General features: G+C 47.8%; 1 protein-coding gene across 1 annotated transcript in view; it reads left to right on the top strand.

The window, feature by feature from the left end:
• TRIP11 (thyroid hormone receptor interactor 11) overlaps positions 1–8,047 on the top strand; it is a 1,018,241-nt gene extending 1,010,194 nt beyond the window's left edge. Inside the window, exons 20-21 of the mRNA XM_069637842.1 lie at positions 48–162; positions 6,311–8,047. Coding sequence (XP_069493943.1) covers positions 48–162; positions 6,311–6,531 — 336 coding nt within the window. The 3' untranslated portion in view covers positions 6,532–8,047. The remainder of the gene's footprint in view (positions 1–47; positions 163–6,310) is intronic.
• Positions 8,048–19,113: the final 11,066 nt, after the last annotated feature.

Genomic DNA, 19,113 nt, shown 5'->3' with positions numbered 1-19,113 from the left:
CCCCAAGGTTCTTTTTGTAACTAAAACTGTTTTTTTTCTTGTGTTAGTCGTTTTCAGAACTGTTTGTGAGGTTCCTGGAGACTGAATCACGCCCCACGCTTAAGCTCTCAATGCAAGATATGGTGCATTTAGGATCATCTGGGACGAGCAGTAATCTTGCAGGTAAGATGATGGTAGTGGTTGACATGGACTACACACCTCAAGTATCTCGAAGATAGTCTTCACATAGTACATCCAAAACACTTCTAAACATTAATCAGCTTATGAAGGTATGTGGGGATGGTAAGGGTGTGGGGGGGCCACAAGGTCAGTTAGTAGTTTGAATTGGCTTTGTGAACGACTATGCCATGGAATGCCTCCTATCAATCTGATTCACTCGGGGACTGTTTCTGTATCCCTACAGCCCACTACCAGCACTTGTCACCTTATGTCTGCACTTACCCTTGCACTGCCACCAGCTGGACAGACTTTTTATTTATTGTCTTTATTTATTTTACTGTTATCCAATGTTCTGCACTGCCCCCTTTTCCCCAGCACGTTTCCCCTTCCTCCCTCCCTTGCACTTGCACGATCTCTATCACCTATCCTAGTAAGATTGTTGTTCCTGTCCTCCCTCTGTTCCCCCTCCCTTGCCTCGTCGCTCCTTGAAACACTTGTGTATAGGCGTGTTATAAATGCCATATCATATTGATGGCACTGCAGATATGCTCCTGCACTATACTGGGTATGGTATAATTTTCACGGTTCATGCTGGTTGGTTTTTGCCCTATTCTTGTCTGCCATCTGCTTGTTTGATTGGCGTCTCATTTGCTTATTATGGGGTTTTGCTATTTTTTATGTCTACCTGTGTGCATTCTGGCCCATTCAACAGTTATATTATTCGGAAATGCCTGCAACCAGGCTTAAATGTGCAGTGCTCTAGTCTCCCTTAGTGCAGTTACAGAGCTCTGCCAAGGCACAGTGGTAAGCTCGAGTCAGGGGTAAAAGAATTGGCACGAAGTTCTAGGATAGGCAGCTTCCTCAACAATGGCAAAAGTGGATTTGCAGTGCTACATGCTGACCTCAAGGAATGTGAAAGGTTACTATGGCAAGCAGGAACTGTATCATATTAATACCTTTTACATAATCTACCATCTATTTGAAAAACTGCATGCGCGTGTTATGGCATTTATTAGGTAATAGGAAGTATACTAAAAGTGAATGGCGTAACTGATATTATTTTATTTGTGCCTCTTCAATGGACAAATTAAATTGTAGTCTGTGCAACGGGCTTCAATGTTGCTAATAAGGGTAAAGGAGCAGACTGCAACATAACAACTCTCATTGTCCCAAGATAACCTTTGTTGATTCTGTTAGTTTTTCTTGGCGCCTCTGTACAACCTATGCATTTGAGTAGGAAGAATAACTCTTAAATTAAGTGTTTATCTAGTGTGTGTTCCCAGAATTTGTAGGGCACTTTGTTTGCTGGCATAGACATTTGACTGATTTTCTTTCTTTTTAAATGTGGTATTTCCCATCAATGTACTCATAGGGGGGAGCATAGAAAAGTGAGATTTTAATTCCCATATGGTTTGAGAATATTTAAAATGTGTTGCAAAGTTACAGCCAAAAGCTGGTTCCTATTGAGTTTGATCCTGTTATTAACACATACACAAACACGCACCCCCCTCCCCCCAATAAATGGGACAGTGCTACTCTTCGGAGGTACATGTAATGAAGTAATGAATTCTGGGGTAATTATGGCATTAAAATGTCCATTACTGCCAATTCCTGACAAGTTCAGCTTGAAAAGGTTAAGACGGTTACGTTTCTTTCTTATGCTATTAGCGGATAGGCAAAAAGATCAATAGGTCAGTGTGTGTCCTCAAGTGGAAATGTGAATACATGTGGCAAAACCTTACAGTAACATTTTGATCTTATGCTATTAGCGGATAGGCAAGTGGATCAATAGGGAACAGTGTGTCCTCGAGTGGAAATGTGAATGCATGTGGCAGAAACCCTGCGGTAACGTTTCATTCTTAAGCTACTAGCTGATGGGCAAGAAGATCAATTGGAAAGAATGTATCCTCGAGTGAAAAATGTGAATGCATAAGGCAGAAACCCTGCAGTAACGTTTCTTTCTTATGCTATTAGCTGATGGGCAAGAAGATCAATAGGGAAGAGTGTGTCCTCGAGTGGAAATGTGCATGCGTGTCGCAGAAACCCTGCAGTAACGTTTCTTTCTTAAGCTGTTAGCTGATCGACAATAAGATCAATAGGGAAGAGTGCGTCTGAGTTGTGCATGTGGCAGAAACCCTCCGGTAATGTTTCATTCTTGGGCTATTAGCAGATGGGCAAGTGGATCAATGGGGGAAGAGTGTGTCCTTGAGTGGAAATGTGAATGCATGTGGCAGAAATCCTGCGGTAACGTTTCGTTCTTATACTTTTAACGGATGGGCAATAAGATCAATAGGGAAGAGTGTGTCCTCGAGTGGAAATGTGAATGCATGTGGCAGAAACTCTGCAGTAACGTTTCATTCTCATGCTATTAGCGGATAGACAAGAAAAGTGTGTCCTCGAGTGGAAATGTGAATGCATGTGGCAGAGACCTTGCCGCAACGTTTCATTCTTATGCTATTAGCGGATAGGCAAGAAGAGCAATGGGGAAGTGTGCCCTCAAGTGGAAATGTGAATACATGTGGCAGAAACTTTGCGGTAACATTTTGTTCTTATGTTATTAGCTGATAGACAAGAAGTTCGATAGGAAAGAGTGTATCCTCGAATGAAAAATGTGAATGCATGTGGCAGAAACCCTGCGGTAACATTTCTTTCTTATGCTATTAGCGGATAGGCAAGAAGGTCAATAGGGAAGAGTGTGTCCTCGAGCGGAAATGTGAATGCATGTGGCAGAAACTCTGCAGTAACGTTTCATTCTCATGCTATTAGCGGATAGACAAGAAAAGTGTGTCCTCGAGCGGAAATGTGAATGCATGTGGCAGAAACTCTACAATAACGTTTCTTTCTTATGCTATTAGCTGATAGGCAAGAAGATGAATAGGGAAGAGTTTGTCCTCGAGTGGAAATGTGAATGCATGTGGCAGAGACCTTGCCGCAATGTTTCATTCTTATGCTATTAGCGGATAGGGAAGAGTGTGTCCTCGTGTGGAAACGTGAATGCATGTGGCAGAAACCCTGCAGTAACGCTTCATTCTTAAGCTGTTAGCTGATCGGCAAAAAGTTCAATAGGGAAGAGTGTGTCCTCGAGTGCATGTGTCAGAAATCCTGCAGTACCCTTCATTCTTAAGCTATTAGCTGAAAGGCAAGAAGATGAATAGGGAAGTGTGTGTCCTCAAGTGAAAATGTGAATGCATGTGGCAGCAACTCTGCGGTAACATTTCTTTCTTATGCTATTAGCTGATAGGCAAGTGGATCAATAGGGGAAGAGTGTGTCCTCCAGTGGAAATGTGAATGCACGGAAACTGCTCTCCTGAACATCCGTGAAGATCTGCTCTCCAACCTTGACTCTAACATTCCCTCTGTCCTCATCCTCCTCGATCTCTCTTCTGCCTTCGACACGGTCAACCATACCATCCTGCCCAACAGTCTCTGTGAAAACCTGGGTATCACTGATCAGGCTCTGGCCTGGCTGACCTCTTTCCTCTGATCGACCCTCTCAGGTCCAACTTGGGTCCTTCCTATCATCTATCTTCCTCTCTATCTGTGGTGTTCCCCATGGGTCTAACCTCTCGCCCTGGCTTTTCAACCAATACCTGGCAACTCTTGAGCATTTTCTGCTCAAATTTCCAGTGCTACGCTGACTATACTCAGCTCATTTTTAGTCTGCCTTCGGCCACCTCCTCTCCCTCTCTCCTCTCTGATTGCCTAACTGCCATTGAAGATTGGTGTTTCGCCAATGATCTTTGTCTGAATGCCAGCAAGACTGAGATCCTCCTCATCGGCACACCTTCACCATCCTTTCCCCTCACTCTCTGGCCGACTTCCCTTGGCCCTCCTCCTACCCCCACCTGCGCGGCTAAGAACCTCGGGGTCATCTTTGACTCCACCCTTTCCTTCTCCGCCCACAATTCTGCAGTCTCTAAAAAGTCAAACTTCCTACTGCACCTCCTCAGAGGTACTCTGCCGTTCCTCTCCTTCCCCCAGAAGCTCATGGTATCCCAAGCTCTGGTTCTCTCTAGGTTGGACTATTATAACAGCTTATTTCTAAATCTACCTGCCTCTACTCTCCATCCTCTGCAACTAATCCAGAACAGGACTGCAAGACTTGTCCTTGGCCTCAAGCCCTGGGATTGTATCTCTCCAGCTCTGAAATCTCTCCATTGGCTCCCAGTGGATACAAGGATTAAATTCAAAACCCTCTCCATTGTACACAAGGCTTTCTGGGGCCTGGGTCCAAAATACCTTCAGCTATCCCTGCGCAAATACCTCCCCTCTCGAGCTCTTCGCTCCTCTACCTGTAACTCCCTCAGGGTCAGTCATTTTTCAAAGAAACAAGCTGGGGGTAGATCTGTCTTCGGCTGGGGCCTCCCTCTGAAACAGCCTCCCTGCCACTCTAAAACTTTGAGGAGAACCATCTCCGGTTCCGGAAGCACCTCAAAACCTTCCTCTTTTCTTCAGCCTTCGCTCCCCCTCTCCCCTGTTGATCTGTTCTCTCTTGGCACTGTGCACCTGGCCACCCTCTGTCCTCCGGGCCCAGGTACCTGCTCACCCTGCAACCCTCCCACACTGCCTCCGGGCCACCCCTTGCACTGGGCTCTGTATCTGTACCCATACGCCCCCCCTTTTCTTCCTGCATTTAGCAGACCTACCCTGTCTGCTGCCTTAAACCTAGTACTTGCAAATTGCTGTCTGCACTACCACTGTTTGCTGCCTTTATTATTGATTTATTATTTTTTATCGGTTTCTCCTCTGCTCCGCACTTTCCACTTCTCCCCCCTTCAATGCACTTTTCCCCTCCCCGTCTCCCATGCACTTGTGCGTTCTCAATGTCACTGGGCCTAGTAACATCGCTGTTTTGTTCTCCCCTGTTCCCCTCCCCTCCCTTGTCGCGCTCTGAAACACTTGTGTACGAGCGCGATAGAAATAAAATATCAACATCAATGTGGCAGAAACCCTCCGGTAACGTTTCATTCTTAGGCTATTAGCAGATGGGCAAGTAGATCAATAGGGAAGAGTGTGTTTTTTTTAGTGGAAATGTGAATGCATGTGGCAGAAACCCTGCAGTAACGCTTCCTTCTTAAGCTATTAGCTGATAGGCAAGAAGATCAATAGGGGAAGAGTGTGTCCTCGAATGGAAATGTCAATGCATGTGGCAGAAACTCTGCAGTTACCTTTCTTTCTTAAGCTATTAGCTGGATCAATAGGTGGAAGAATGTGTCCTCGAATGGAAATGTGAATGCATGTGTCAGAAACCCTGCGGTAACGTTTAATTCTTATACTATTAGCGGATGGGCAAGAAGATCAATAGGGAAGAGTGTTTTTTTGAGTGGAAATGTGAGTGAATGTGGCAGAAACCCTGCAATAATGCTTCCTTCTTAAGCTATTAGCTGATAGGCAAGAAGATCAATAGGGGAAGAGTGTGTCCTCGAATGGAAATGTGAATGCATGTGGCAAAAACCCTGTGGTAACGCTTCATTCTTAAGCTGTTTGCTGATCAGCAAAAAGTTCAATAGGGAAGAGTGCGTCCTCGAGTCCATGTTTCAGAAATCCTGCAATACCCTTCATTCTTAAGCTATTAGCTGATGGGCAAGAAGATCAATAGGGGAACAGTGTGTCCTCGAGTAGAAATGTCAATGCATGTGCCAGAAACTCTGCAGTAATCTTTCTTTCTTAAGCTATTAGCTGGATCAATAGGGGAAGAGTGTATCCTCGAGTGGAAATGTGAATGCGTGTGGCAGAAACCCTGCAGTAACCTTTCTTTCTTAAGCTATTAGCTGGATCAATGGGAAAGAGTGTGTCCTTGAGTGGAAATGTGAATGCATCTGTCGGAAACCCTACACTAACGTTTCTTTCCTAAGCTATTAGCTGATAGACAAGTAGATCAATGGGGAACAGTGTGTCCTCGAGTGGAAATGTGAATGCATGTGGCAGAAACCCTGCGGTAACGTTTCGTTCTTATACTATTAGCGGATACGCAAGAAGAGCAATGGGGAAGAGTGTGTCCTCGAGTGCATGTGGCAGAAACCCTGGTTTCTTGGCGATGCAAAACAAAAACATTCCACTTAGAAGATTTACCCATTTGTACAGCTCATTTCTTTAAAGAAAATGGTTATTAAAAAGTTCTTTGCTTACTACGTTTTTATTTTCCTCACAGGTTCAAAGGAATTGGGGACTAATCGAAGGACTGATTCCAATCCTTTCTTAGCACCCCGATCTGCTGCTGTGCCCCTCATCACCCCTTCATCAATGGGGACAAGTGGATTGGAGCACTTGCTAATGAAGCCCATTTCAGAGGCGTTGCCCACTTTCACACCCATGCCAGTGTCAGCCGAGGCCAGTGCCGGTGCTGTTCTTAAAGACCTCTTGAAGCAATAGACGATGCGGCATCGACCTTCAGGGGCATTTGCACTTTAAGGATAACAAGAACACTACTGTGTATTCGTAACACAGCAAGACCTTCCTCAGACGCCACTCGGTTGATTTGCAGTTGTGCTTACGTTTTCCTGTAAATACCAATATTAAGTTACGTACTTAGTTCAAAGGTTTGAAGGTTTCAAGCAATTTTTCACTTAAGCCTCGGCAAGACACCACCCCGGTAAGCGGGGTAATAGTGCATAGTGCCGAGATTAAAAAAAGATTTTTAGAGTGCAATATATTTGTTAGAAATCTGTCGTCTTGGATTTCATGCCAATTTCTTTGGTGCGATTATTTGGACCAGCTGTAAACTATCAACGGATGGCTTGCATTGCATTCAGTGAAACAGTTGTTTGAAAATGTTTCCTTGTCCTAATGTGGTTTGACGAGCAGTACATGAACCCCATTTTTTTTAGTTTGAAGAACAAGAAAACCAGGGCAATCGTGTAATGAGCATCTCCATCTGTGTGTGTGTAAAGTCTCCTTCATCTTTTTCTGCCACTACTAAGTAGTGTTTTCCTTATTCCACTCCCTAGGAGTCATAGAAGGACGGTGGGTCTGGTTTTTAAATGTTTTTTGCCAACCTCTGCCATAGAAGACATTTTAAAGTACGACCCTCGTACCCGAAAAGCTGCCATCTCAGTCATTTTCTAGATGGTAATCCGACTACATTGAAGTGTGTACCGAGCATTCAAATTAAAACTTGTACATGTATTATTGCGCGCAGTTCTGAATTGTATATTTTTGTTTTTCTACTCTGGGGGCATTTTGCAGCTCGTAGAGGAGAAAAATGAAGATATCGGTTGTCCCTAATCTATAAGTACTTTAGGTCTCTCTGACCAACAGAAGACAAAAACCCAAAGGCTGTCAATATTTTGAACCAGTAGATTCTGTTGCAGTTAGGGAAATCATCTTTGATTATCTTTTGCTCTTTTAACACTATATGAAAATGCATTTTTGGGGAAGATGTATGCAACTCAAGAAAATTCTTAACCTTTTGCACACTTCATTTTTGACAAAACTTCAAATGCATTCACATCCCTCTCCTTTCTCAGACAGTGCTTGTGTGAGTAAGATTATAGTTCTATATTAGAACTGGCATTCTGCACTGTTAAATCCCTTTGACAATTGTATGATTCCCATCACAAAAAAATGCTTAAAATATATTTAAGTTTAATTGTATTAAGGGGATTTTAGAAACCATTAGGTTGTAAGTATATTAAAATAAATGCAATGCTTTATTTATTCGTACACAAATCTGAGTTAGCTCCTCAATCTTCCTATTTTGCCTTACTTTAGTTACACCTTCACAATGCAATGACTCCCATTCTTCCGGAGAACCTCCATTTTATATAAAGTTCCTGCACTCAATATATTATTATTGCTCAATGGCCTGGAAATTTGAAGTTTGCACAAATCAAGTATATTTTCAGCAATGTTATTGTACAAAGATGATTAAAACAAATCAAATAAGGAATCAAGTGTTTTTTTGATATTGCTCTATAGTTACTGCGCACCACAGAGTATTTTATTTGCATGTTCTTAATCTTAAACGTGTTACAAGCTAGTGAAGTGAGAATGATAACCAAGCATTGAATGTGGCAACCCTGCTTTGAAGAGTCGGCATCACCGAGCATATCGAACACGCCTCACCTGTGCCCATGGTTATCTTTTCAATGCTGTAAGCATTAACCTTGGAAATCTTACCAGGACTGACCAATTCTACATCCTTTTTTTTGGTTTTAGATTTGACTGTTAGCAAAGATCTACATGTCTTTTGGATTCTGTGGCCAGTATGGTTCATTATGTCTGGGTGGGCACCGTCCTGCATATGTTTGGATTTTCTTCATGAAGTCAGCAACTGAATCACTAACCATGCAATGTTGGCTTAGACTACAAACCCTTCCTAAAGGGATTTTGAATCGTGAAGGCAAGAAAGCTCCTCTGCAGTATTAGTAGCACTAACCCTCAGCATTAACTTTTGTGAAAAAGGTGTCCTTAAATCCAAAGACACTCCCTCAATTTACTGGGCACTGTGCTCCTTCACCAGGCCAGCCGGAAAACTGCTCCTTTAATTTGTATATGTAGCTATTGGCTTTCAAACCCCCAAGCCCTTCCGGTATGCACACATCCATTAATTGGCAAATGTTCCCCCTCCACTCTATATACAGTCCCCCAGCCAACCTCCAGTTCCAATTTGTCCACCCATCAATTGAGTAACAGCTTTCTGCTTCCACCTCCTTTTCTTTTTGGGTGTAGTGTTCAATTCTTAATCACATTTGTTTCTCCAGTTTTTATTGAAATTAGTTTGCGTGTCTAGTACTCTTGCTCACACAATTCACCTTTTTTAAACATTGTTTTTTTAATTTTTATTGATTTCAGTCCTTTATTTTGACTTTGTCCCTTTGCCTCCCATTGTCGCCTGGCTTCAAGGCATCTGTCATGTGGTGTCCATTCTTAGCTTTTAACCCTCCCAGAGCATGCCATATGCATAGGCAATCTATTTTGGGTTCAATCTTTTGCAATTTATGGACGATTTACACCACAGATTTAAGAGCCATCTCTAGCATATACGCGCAAACGTATGGGGACAGGTTCCGTAGGCAAGGGAGAAGCCATACTTGGCTGGGTGTGGATGGCTGGAAGGTCTGCATGTACTATAAGGAACTCATGGTGGCAACTGTAGAGACAGAGACGCGTGATCACAGTTCAAGGGTGTTTATTAAACTGTATAGGAAGGTTGGAAAAATACCTAATCTAAATCTAAGATGGGAGCAAGATACGACCATCAAATAATAAGGCAGTCCTAGTGGCGCTTGTCAAATAAAATGGCCTATACGGTGAAAAACCTATTGCCAATCCTTACGCTAAATACAAAAAGAGTGAAGGATAACATTCATAAGAAAGAAAGAAGTGTTCACAAATAATAAGTCAGAGGTAGTCAGGGTCAGGGTAGCGGTAGTCAGGGTCTCCCTTCCCCAAGTTTTGAGAATGGGACAAGGCGGGGACTCCAGAGCACAGCACACGCTCAAGCTTTCCCAGCACAAGACAACAGTCTGCTTTCAGCTATCCGGGCCTTTGTTGGATAAGTCTCTTTTCTACAAAAAAGTCTCTTCCTCGTCTGAGGACCTGATGTATCCAAACTAATTAACAAAAGGCTCTTTTCCAAATGTAGGTTGGGGAATGACCTTCATCCCTGGATCCCCCTCTTCCGGGCTCAGATCCACAAAGTGTTCTTAGCAATATCAGGACCTTTGGTAGTTAAGTTTCTTGCTTCCGAGGGTCTGATGGGCTCAAAATGATAAACAAAGGTTCCTTTCTGATTGCACTTCGTGTGATAATTAGTCACCCTTGGGTGCCCCTCTTCTGGACTCAGACCCCTCTCGGATCGCAGCCTCCCTCAGTCGGGTTCTCTCTGGCTTATATTCAAAAAGATTTCATTGGCTGTGGTTCATGTGTCGTTGGAGGATGGCTTTTCAACTCTGGATCCCCTTCTTCCGGGCTCAGACCCTTCTCGACTGTTTGCCTCCTTCCGTCTGGTTCACTACGGCTTTTCAAACCAATATTTCACAAATCTTAATGTCCTTTTAAACAGTTTGCTGTGGACATCCCGCTGTCTGGTTCACTCTTGTCAACACACTGTTCATTGAGACTTCGGGCTTTGCTCCCTTTTCATCAGCATCCCTCTTGTAAACTTTTGCCAATCACGCAATTCCTTCTACTTTCTTACGATGCAGGATTCACTTCCCTTAGCTTTATAATCATCTGCCGGCCAAAGACTTTCGACAGTACGGATGATTTCACTAGACCCCTGTATGACCACTTTGACCCCTTTCTCGTGCCTTTCCGAAGGCCTTCTGGTAACGATAGTTTCAACAATAGGGTAATTGCACAGAGTTTCCTGAGTGAGCACCCACGTGGTGCCTGACTCCTCTGTATCTGGTTTTCCCCTCTCGTATTAACAGTTCTTTGTACTTTCTTCAATTAGCCGTTTGCTACTTTTGTTGAATACAGTTCGGTTTCTTATCGGGTCTCCCCGCGACTCACCGGCTGTAATGAACCGCTTGGCTTTTCTTGTCTCCGGGGTCAAGGACGGTACCACAGTGGAAAACGTCTCTCCCCGGCTTGGGAGGGCCCTGTGCACCGTTGACATCTGCTACAACCGAAGTCGGCTATTGTTTGCAGTGTTACGATTCCTTCCAAGGGGAGGATGCGTGGGCCTATGTTGGAAAGGGCAAGGACGTGTCTCTCCTTGTCACCCTTTCAGTTGTGGCCGCCTTTCTCCTCCTCTTGAACTGCTGTGCTGAGTTAGCTCTCTCATTGTGCGGTCTGCCTTGCTCGTATTGGGCTCTAGTGCTCCACCTTTTACCCCTGTGGGGAAGGGAAAGGGCTGCCAGGTGTGTGTGATTCTGGTCAATTGCCTGACTTTGCCTGACCCTTGCGTTGGGACATGTCAGGTAAACGGCTTTGGTGTTTGCCCGTCGTCTTTCGTGGTTTGTGAAAGTGTTTGTGTTGGAAAAGGGGGATTGGAGGGATAGACTATTTAAGTATCCTATGTGGTAGGATGGGGAAATGGTGTTGTAAGAAAGGGGGATACAGCGTCTCGTCCGTTGGCGTCCCACTTCCACTCCCCGAGGACACCCCATCCAGGTGATCCTCCTGCACTGGTCCACCCCAGGAACTGGATCCAATCGCGATGGCCGTGTCCTGGCCACCTGGATGATAGATTCCACGGGACTAGCAAATGAGACACCTTCAGGTTTCTCACAGTACCGGTCAGGAAAACACTCCCCAATTGGAGACATTTATGTAGGCCATTCAGCGACCATGGCTTTCAACCCTTTGGCCCATAGTTACCTTTTAAGGTCGCTTATTGGCTGATATAACCACCAATCTTTGTTGCAGTCCAGGCTCGTATTCCACTGTAGAGAGGGGCTTAAACATCTGAGCACATTTCTCGCTATCATGGCTTTAATAAAGTGGAGACTGAATTCCCACAAGAGGCTAAGCTGGTACCAAGGTCCTGTTCTTTGGACACCAAGCACTGTTACTTCTATTAACTTGCTGTTTCATTAGCAGAGGCCCTAGTAGCTTCAACTGTTGACAGGTAGAGAAAGGAAACCTGTTTCTAAGCATTCGTCCTGGTATACAGACCACCAACATATGATGCAACATTCGTCGACCACTTCATAGAAGCCATCACCAACTTAGCCTTCAACCACGAACACCTAATCATCCTGGGGGACTTCAACGTCTGGTTTGAAGACAGCCACGCCAACTCCCAAAACTCACTAAGTGAACAACTCAGCACCATGAAACTACGACAACTAGTCAAAGGAGCAACGCACTCGGCAGGACACACCCTAGGCGCAATTTTTGCCAAAGAAAAACTCATCGCCACGGCACCTCTGATACAAATACTATGGAGCAACCATCTCATCGTCCCATTCGTGATCACTCTGCCTACCCAAGCCAACACCCGAAACTCACAAACAGCACCAAAATAAACTGGAAACACATTAAAAAAAAAGCAACCTATTCGAACAACTGGAATTAACGAAACCCTCAACTACAGAACTGGAGCTGGCTGACCTAGACGGAAAAGCAGAGATACTGCACAAATGAATCGCAGATACGATAGACAAGATCGCCCCAGAAAAACCGTTCACCCCATCAAAAAAAAGAGCAATGGCAAAATGGTTCACCCCGCTATTAAACGACATTTAAACGACATGAAAAAGGAAAACAGAAAGATGGAATTGGAAAGGAGGAAAGAATACAACCCAGGGAAAAAAACACTGTACCAGAAACAAATCCGTGCATACAAGAATGAAATTCTAAAGGCAAAGAAAAGACATTACGATGACAGAATCAACAATGCCACCAACACACACAAAGAAATGTTTAGCATCATTGAAGAAATGAGAAACCCACCAGGCTGTGATAACACCCCAACCCCCTCAGAAAAACTATGCAACGACCTGGCAGATCACTTAAAAAAAAAAAAAATCAACAACATCCGTCAAACCATACAAAAGCGACCAACCAACCACAACATACAACCCAACAAACCCAACCCGGAACCACAACACAAACTCCGAAGCTTCCCTGAAATATCAGCAGAGGCATTCGCAATGCTGGTTAAACGAAGCAAGAAAGCGGGATCACCCATGGACCCATGTCCCCCAGACATCTACAAATCAATCCTCGCGCAAGAATCGCCAGCAGAACACTACAGAAACCTTCTAATTCGAGGGGATTGGGTCCTCCGACATATTCCATATCTATGACACGTAATGTCCACAGCTGTGCTGCTTCGGAAAATCTTTGGCGTCTGCGTCCTGCGTCGTCGACGTCGATGCGCCGTCCCCAAGGACCTCCTCTGACGGCCGACGTCACCCGATGTGATAAGTAGGACGCACGACGCCCATAGCCTCAGTTCTGTTTTTTCCGCGAACGTGTTCGCTTCGTGAATCTTGGTACGCCTCGACTCGTTGGAGTTGTTGTTTTCTTTCTCGGTTCGTTGAACCTGTTCGGTTGGTGTGAAGACCTGTTTGTGGCATGTCTTTTTCATCTTCGACCCCGCGTCCGGGCTTCAAGAACTGCGGGGACTGTGGGTCCAAGATGTCGGTCACAGACTCGCATGACGCCTGCCTCTGGTGCCTCGGGGAGGTCCACGATACGACGACTGTGTCGACTGGCAGTCACTCACTGCGAAGGCCTTGCGAGAACGCAAGAAGAAACTGTCGGTAGGTCGGGTGTCTAAGCCCCGGAAGTCGAGGTCTGCAGGGCTTTCGACCGATGACTCGAGGGGTGACTCTCCGCGTCGTCGTCGGAAGTCCGGTGGGTCTCCTTCCAGGAGTCGGTCTCGCCACTCGTCCACCTCTTCTAGGCATTCCAGAAAGCGCCGGCATAGGTCGCCTTCCCCGTCCTCTTCCGAGGACTCCGCCCGTCGGCGGGTCGCTTATACCTCCATGCAAGCGACACCGGAGGAATGGGCTTCCTTCGGGAAGCAGATGCTAGCGATTCTGGAATCGCAGGGCACCGGTCCGTCTGTGCCTCCGAGTGGGGTCGGTCGGCACCGGTCGAGAGACACCGCCCGTACGCCTTCGGGCTCGGGTGGTCGGCACGGCTCGCTGGAGAGGTCCCGATCGGACAAGGGTAGCCGTTCTCGCCATGCCCGTTCCAGGTCCCGGTCCTCGACGTGCTCGAGACCGCGTGATCCTGTGCCGTCTTCGAAGAAGACGTCGATGCCTGTGGCGCCGAGGTCGTCGACGATTTCTCTCGAGGTTCCGTCTTCGAGGGGGTCGTCGATGCCGTCGGTGCCTAGGTTGTCGAGAGACACGCTCGGAGCTCCGGCTTCGAGGACTGTGTCGACGCCGCAGATGCTGGAGGCGTTGCAGCTGACGTCGACGCCGATTCGCTCGACGTCGACGCCTTTTCTGTCGACGCCGGTGCCGACTCGCTCGGCGCCCTCGACGCCTTTTCTGTCGACGCCGACTCGCTCGACGCCTTTCGAGGCGGTGGTGTCGGAGGGGCCCCGTGGCACGGGGTTTGCCCCTAAAAAGGCTATGGCTAATGTCCGGCATTGCTTTGGTCCGCAGAGGTCTTCCTCTCCCCGCCTGGAGTACAATTCAGAGGGTGATGAAGGCTCTGATGGCGGCCTGGTTCTGGTTACGGTTCCGGATGACCTTATCTCGGGCCTTAGTCAGTTTGTTGACCTGAGGCAGTCACTGCATGATGCCAGTGGACTGGACACCTTTCTGGAGGTGGAGTTTTGTTGGCCGGAGCCTGGCACTCATGCCGATTCGTCATATCGGCGCCTTATGTCTCTGGTTACCGAGTACTTGGGTTGGTCAGCTCCCCCGGGGGAGTTCGTTCAGGATGATCTCACGGACATCCTTGATCTCGGTCCACCCACTGACCCGGTTTTGCCTTTTCATATGGCTTTGCAGAGAAGGGTGGTGGCGGCGGCTTGGACTGCTCCGGAGAGTCTCCCGGCAGTGGGCAAGTCTTTGTCGCGAAAATACCGTCCAGCCAGTAGCGACCCCTGCTACTTGTCTAGGCACCCCACCCCGGAGAGTTTGGTGGTGCAGGCGGCTACGGCCCCGGCAAAGCAGGCGTCGTATCCTACCATCCCTCCGGATAGGGACGACAAACGTTTTGACGGCTGGGCGAAGAAAGTGTTTTCTTCTGGGGGTATGGCGCTTCAGGCGGCCAACTACATATGCGCCTTGTCTCGTTTCACACACACTCTGTGGAACTGTGTTGCATTAGCGGCTGATCATATTCCCGAAGGGGACAAACGGGATGGTTTCCTTGCTATGGTTCAGGATGGCAAGGATGCCATGTGTGAGGCCGTTCAGTCGGGTTTGACTTGGCGGATTGTGTCAGCCGGTCCATGGCGGCGAGCACCGTAATGCGCAGGTTTGTGTGGTTGAGGAAGTCTGGGTTCGCTCCTGATGTGCAGTCCTGGCTCCTCAACATGCCCTTTGACGGTGAACACCTTTTTGGCAGCAAGGCTGACGAGAGCCTTGAGAGGTTGTAGACCTCCAAAGTTGCAGCGAAGTCGTTGGGCGCTGCAGTCCGCCAACCTCCGCCTTTTCGTCCTAGGGGACAGCAATGGAGGGGAGGTTCCTTTCGCTATTACTCGTCCTTCAGTAAAGCGAGACGAGGTAGCAGTCAAAGAGGCCATCGTAAGAGTGCCAGAGGTGGAAACAAAGGTCCTCGAGGTGCCAAGGCCGCTCGGGCAGTTGCCTCTTTGCCCTCAGGCAACGCCGCAGCCGCTACCACTCAGTCATGAGGCCAGGTCCCATGGTTTGCCGGTTGGGGGAAGGCTGGCGCAGCATCTTGTAGAGTGACAAGCCATTACTTCGTATGTGTGGGTTCTGGAGATCATAACCCACGGCTACTGTCTTTCTTTTCGGCAGAGGCCTCACGACAATCCACCAGGGAACCTCTCTTTGAAGAGTCCGGATCCGCTCCTTGCGCAGGATATTCAAGCCCTGCTGGAGAAAGGCGCCATAGAACTGGTGCCTGTAGCGGAGAGGAACAAGGAATGGTATTCCCCTTATTTTTTGATTTCAAAGAAAGATGGGGGATTGAGACCCATCATGGACTTGCGCGGTTTGAACAAACTCCTCAGGAAGGACAAGTTCAAGATGGTTACTCTCTCTCAAGTCCTCCAGGCCCTTCAACTTCAGGACTGGTTGGTGTCTCTCGACCTCAAGGATGCTTATTTCCATTTGCCGATCCATCCCAAGCACAAGAAGTACCTGAGGTTCGCGGTTGGCGACTCGCACTTTCAGTTTCGGGTCCTGCCGTTCGGATTGACCTCCGCCCTGAGGGTTTTCACCATGCTCGTGGTGGTGGCAGCGCATCTCGGGAAAGGGGGGGATTCACGTCTACCCCTACGTGGACGATTGGTTGATCAGGGGGAGCTCTCCTGAGCTTGTCCTGGATCATCTGTCCGTCACCTGCCACTCCCTTCACAGGCTGGGCTTCTCCCTCAATTTAAAGAAGTCCCATTTGACACCAACGCAGCGGCTCCAGTACATCGGAGCAGTGCTCAACACGTCCCTGGGGCAGTGTTTTCCTCCTCGGGTGAGGGCTCTTCACATTCAGCAGATGGTGCACAAGTTTCTGTTTGCCCAGACTCTCCCAGCGTCCGAGTTCTTGAGACTGCTCGGCCTCATGGCATCCTGCATTCTTCTGGTGCCAGAGGCTCGTCTGCGGATGAGATCTTTGCAGTGGGCACTCAAGCTCCAGTGGTCTCAGTCCTCCGGCAGGCTGTCGGACCCTGTTCAGGTGCCGCCCTCGGTAGCCCGGGACCTTCTGTGGTGGGCCGTCGAGGGCAATCTGATGAAGGGTGCCCCATTTTGGCTGCCCTGGCCGGAGGTGACGATCGTGACGGACGCATCCCTCACGGGGTGGGGAGCTCATGCCAACGAGCTGACAGTCAGCGGTCATTGGTCTCCGTCGGAGTCCAGACCCCATATCAATCTGTTGGAGCTGAGGGCCGTCAGGCTTGCCCTGAAGGCTTTTCTGCTGACTGTGCGCGGGAAGAGTGTCCTGATTCTGACGGACAACACGGTGGCCATGCACTACCTCAACAAAAAGGGGGGGCAGGGTCACTTCCGCTGTGCAGGGAGGTGATGCAGCTCGAGTTCTGGGCCATCCAGCAGGAAGTTTCGATCTCGGCAGTTCATCTGGCTGCAGACGACAACGAGACGGCGGACGCTCTGAGCAGGCAGAGCATGATCTCTCACTAGTGGGAGCTGGCTCAGGAGATTCTTCTGGAGATCTTCGCCCTTTGGGGGACCCCTCAAGTAGATCTCTTCGCCTCCAGTGTCAACTGGAAGTGCGAAAGGTTTTGCTCGCGGGAATTTCCTCCAAAAGGAGCCTTAGGAGACGCATTCGTGGTGGAGTGGTCATTCCCACTGCTGTACGCGTTTCCTCCAGTCCCCGTCATCCCGCAAGTGCTGCGGAGGTTACGTAGGTTCGGTTCCCGGATGATCCTCATTGCTCCGGCGTGGGCCCGGAGGACGTGGTACCCGGACCTTCTAGACTTGTCCATCTGCCCTCCACGTCGTCTTCCCTACCGAGACTATCTGCTCTCATGGGATGGGGGTCAGGTTCTCCATCCAGAGATCAGATCCCTCAGTCTTCACGCTTGGAATCTGAAAGGTTGAGGTATAAGGATTGGGACCTCCCTGAAGACGTAATGGAGGTGTTGCTCTTGGCCAGGCGGCAACTAAGTCTCTGTACCGTTGCCGTTGGAGAAAGTTCTGCGACTGGTGCAGAGTTCAGAATGTGGATACTTTGAATGTGACATTCCCATGGTTCTGTCTTTTTTGCTTTCTTTGGCCCACAGCGGCTTGCAAGTGGGGACCATTAAAGGTTACCTGGCGGCGCTGTCCATATTTAAGCACTCATCTGAAGAGTGTTCCTATTTTAAAATTCCTTTAATTTCGCAGTTTTTGAAAGGGCTCACTAATGTGTTCCCTCCGTCACCTTTTCTGGTGCCAGGTTGGGATTTGAACCTTGTTCTTAAGTTTCTTATGGGTGCTCCGTTTGAGCCTTTACATTCTTGACCTTTGAGGCTGTTAACTCTGAAAACTGTGTTTTTGGTTGCGGTTACTTCCGCTCGCAGAGTGAGTTACAGGCACTTTCAGTTAAGCCACCCTTCACTGTGTTTCACAAGGACAGGGTTGTCCTTAGAGTTCGTCCTTCTTTTCTTCCGAAGGTGGTTTCGGAATTTCATTTGAGCCAGAAGGAGGTTGTTCCTGCGTTCTATCCTCCCCCACATCCTGGTAAGGAAGAGGAGAGGCTCCATAGGCTTGATCCTCGGAGAGCGTTGAGCTTTTATATTTTGCGCATGTCCCGGGTCAGAGTGGACGATCAACTTTTCATTGGTTACGCTGGAAAGCATTTGGGACAAGCTGTGACGAAACAGACTTTGTCTCGTTGGATTATTTTAGCTATCTCTGAGTGTTAAAGCTTGGCGGGTAAGGACCCGCCCGCCGGCTGGCTTGCGGGCCCATTCTACCAGAGGAGTGGCTGTGTCTACTGCCCTGGAGAGGGGAGTTCCTATTCGTCACATCTGTGATGCAGCCACCTGGGCTTCAGTACATACTTTTGTACGTCACTATTCCCTCGATTCCATCAGAGGGCAAGATATGGCCTTTGGCAAGGCAGTTCTCTATTCCGCAATTTGATTGGGCATGCTAAATTTGTATTCTAAATTCTTTCCCACCTCCTTGCTTGGTACTGCTTTGGGAGTCTGTCATTGATATGGAATACGTCGGAGGACCCAATCCCATCGAAGAACAAGTTACTTTCTTACCTGGTAACGTTCTTCCGATGAGATGGTCCGACGACATATTCCATATCGCTCCCTCCCTGCCTTCCTCGCTGCAGAATTTCTTTTGCGATTGCAGCTTGCGTTCCACAAGGCCTTGTGTGTCTGACTGGCAGAAATCTGGTGGCACACGTTCTGGGAAAAAACTATAACTGAGGCTATGGGTGTCGTGCGTCCTACTTATCACATCGGGTGACGTCGGCCGTCGGAGGAGGTCCTTGGGGACGGCTCATCGACGCAGGACGCAGACGCCAAAGATTTTCCGAAGCAGCACAGCTGTGGACATTACCTGTCATAGATATGGAATAAGTCGTTGGGCCATCCCATCGAAAGAACGTTACCAGGTAAGAAAGTAACTTGTTCATCTATCACTATCAACAGGGACTGTTCCGAAGATCTTCAAATCAGCTTACATCAAGCCACTCTTAAAAAACACAAGTCGTGACGTAGATGACCTCTCGAACTACAGGCCGACCTCTAACATCCCCTACCCAGCAAAACTTCTAGAAACCTACGTATACAAACTAACCCAAGAACACGTGGAAAAACACCACCTGCTGGACCAAGCTCAAATCTGTTTCAGACCAGCGAGAGGTATGGAAACAGCGCTACTATCCATCTGGGACGACCTCAAAACTAACGCAGACTCAAACACTACCTCAGCCCTTATTCTGCTCGACCTC

This window comes from Ambystoma mexicanum, chromosome 14 (genome assembly GCF_040938575.1).
Source record: "Ambystoma mexicanum isolate Mex_15411 chromosome 14, UKY_AmexF1_1, whole genome shotgun sequence".
In the NCBI taxonomy this organism is placed as follows: Eukaryota; Metazoa; Chordata; class Amphibia; order Caudata; family Ambystomatidae; genus Ambystoma; species Ambystoma mexicanum.
The sequence above is the reverse complement of the archived record's forward strand: the minus strand, read 5'-3'. Positions and strand labels throughout refer to the sequence as shown.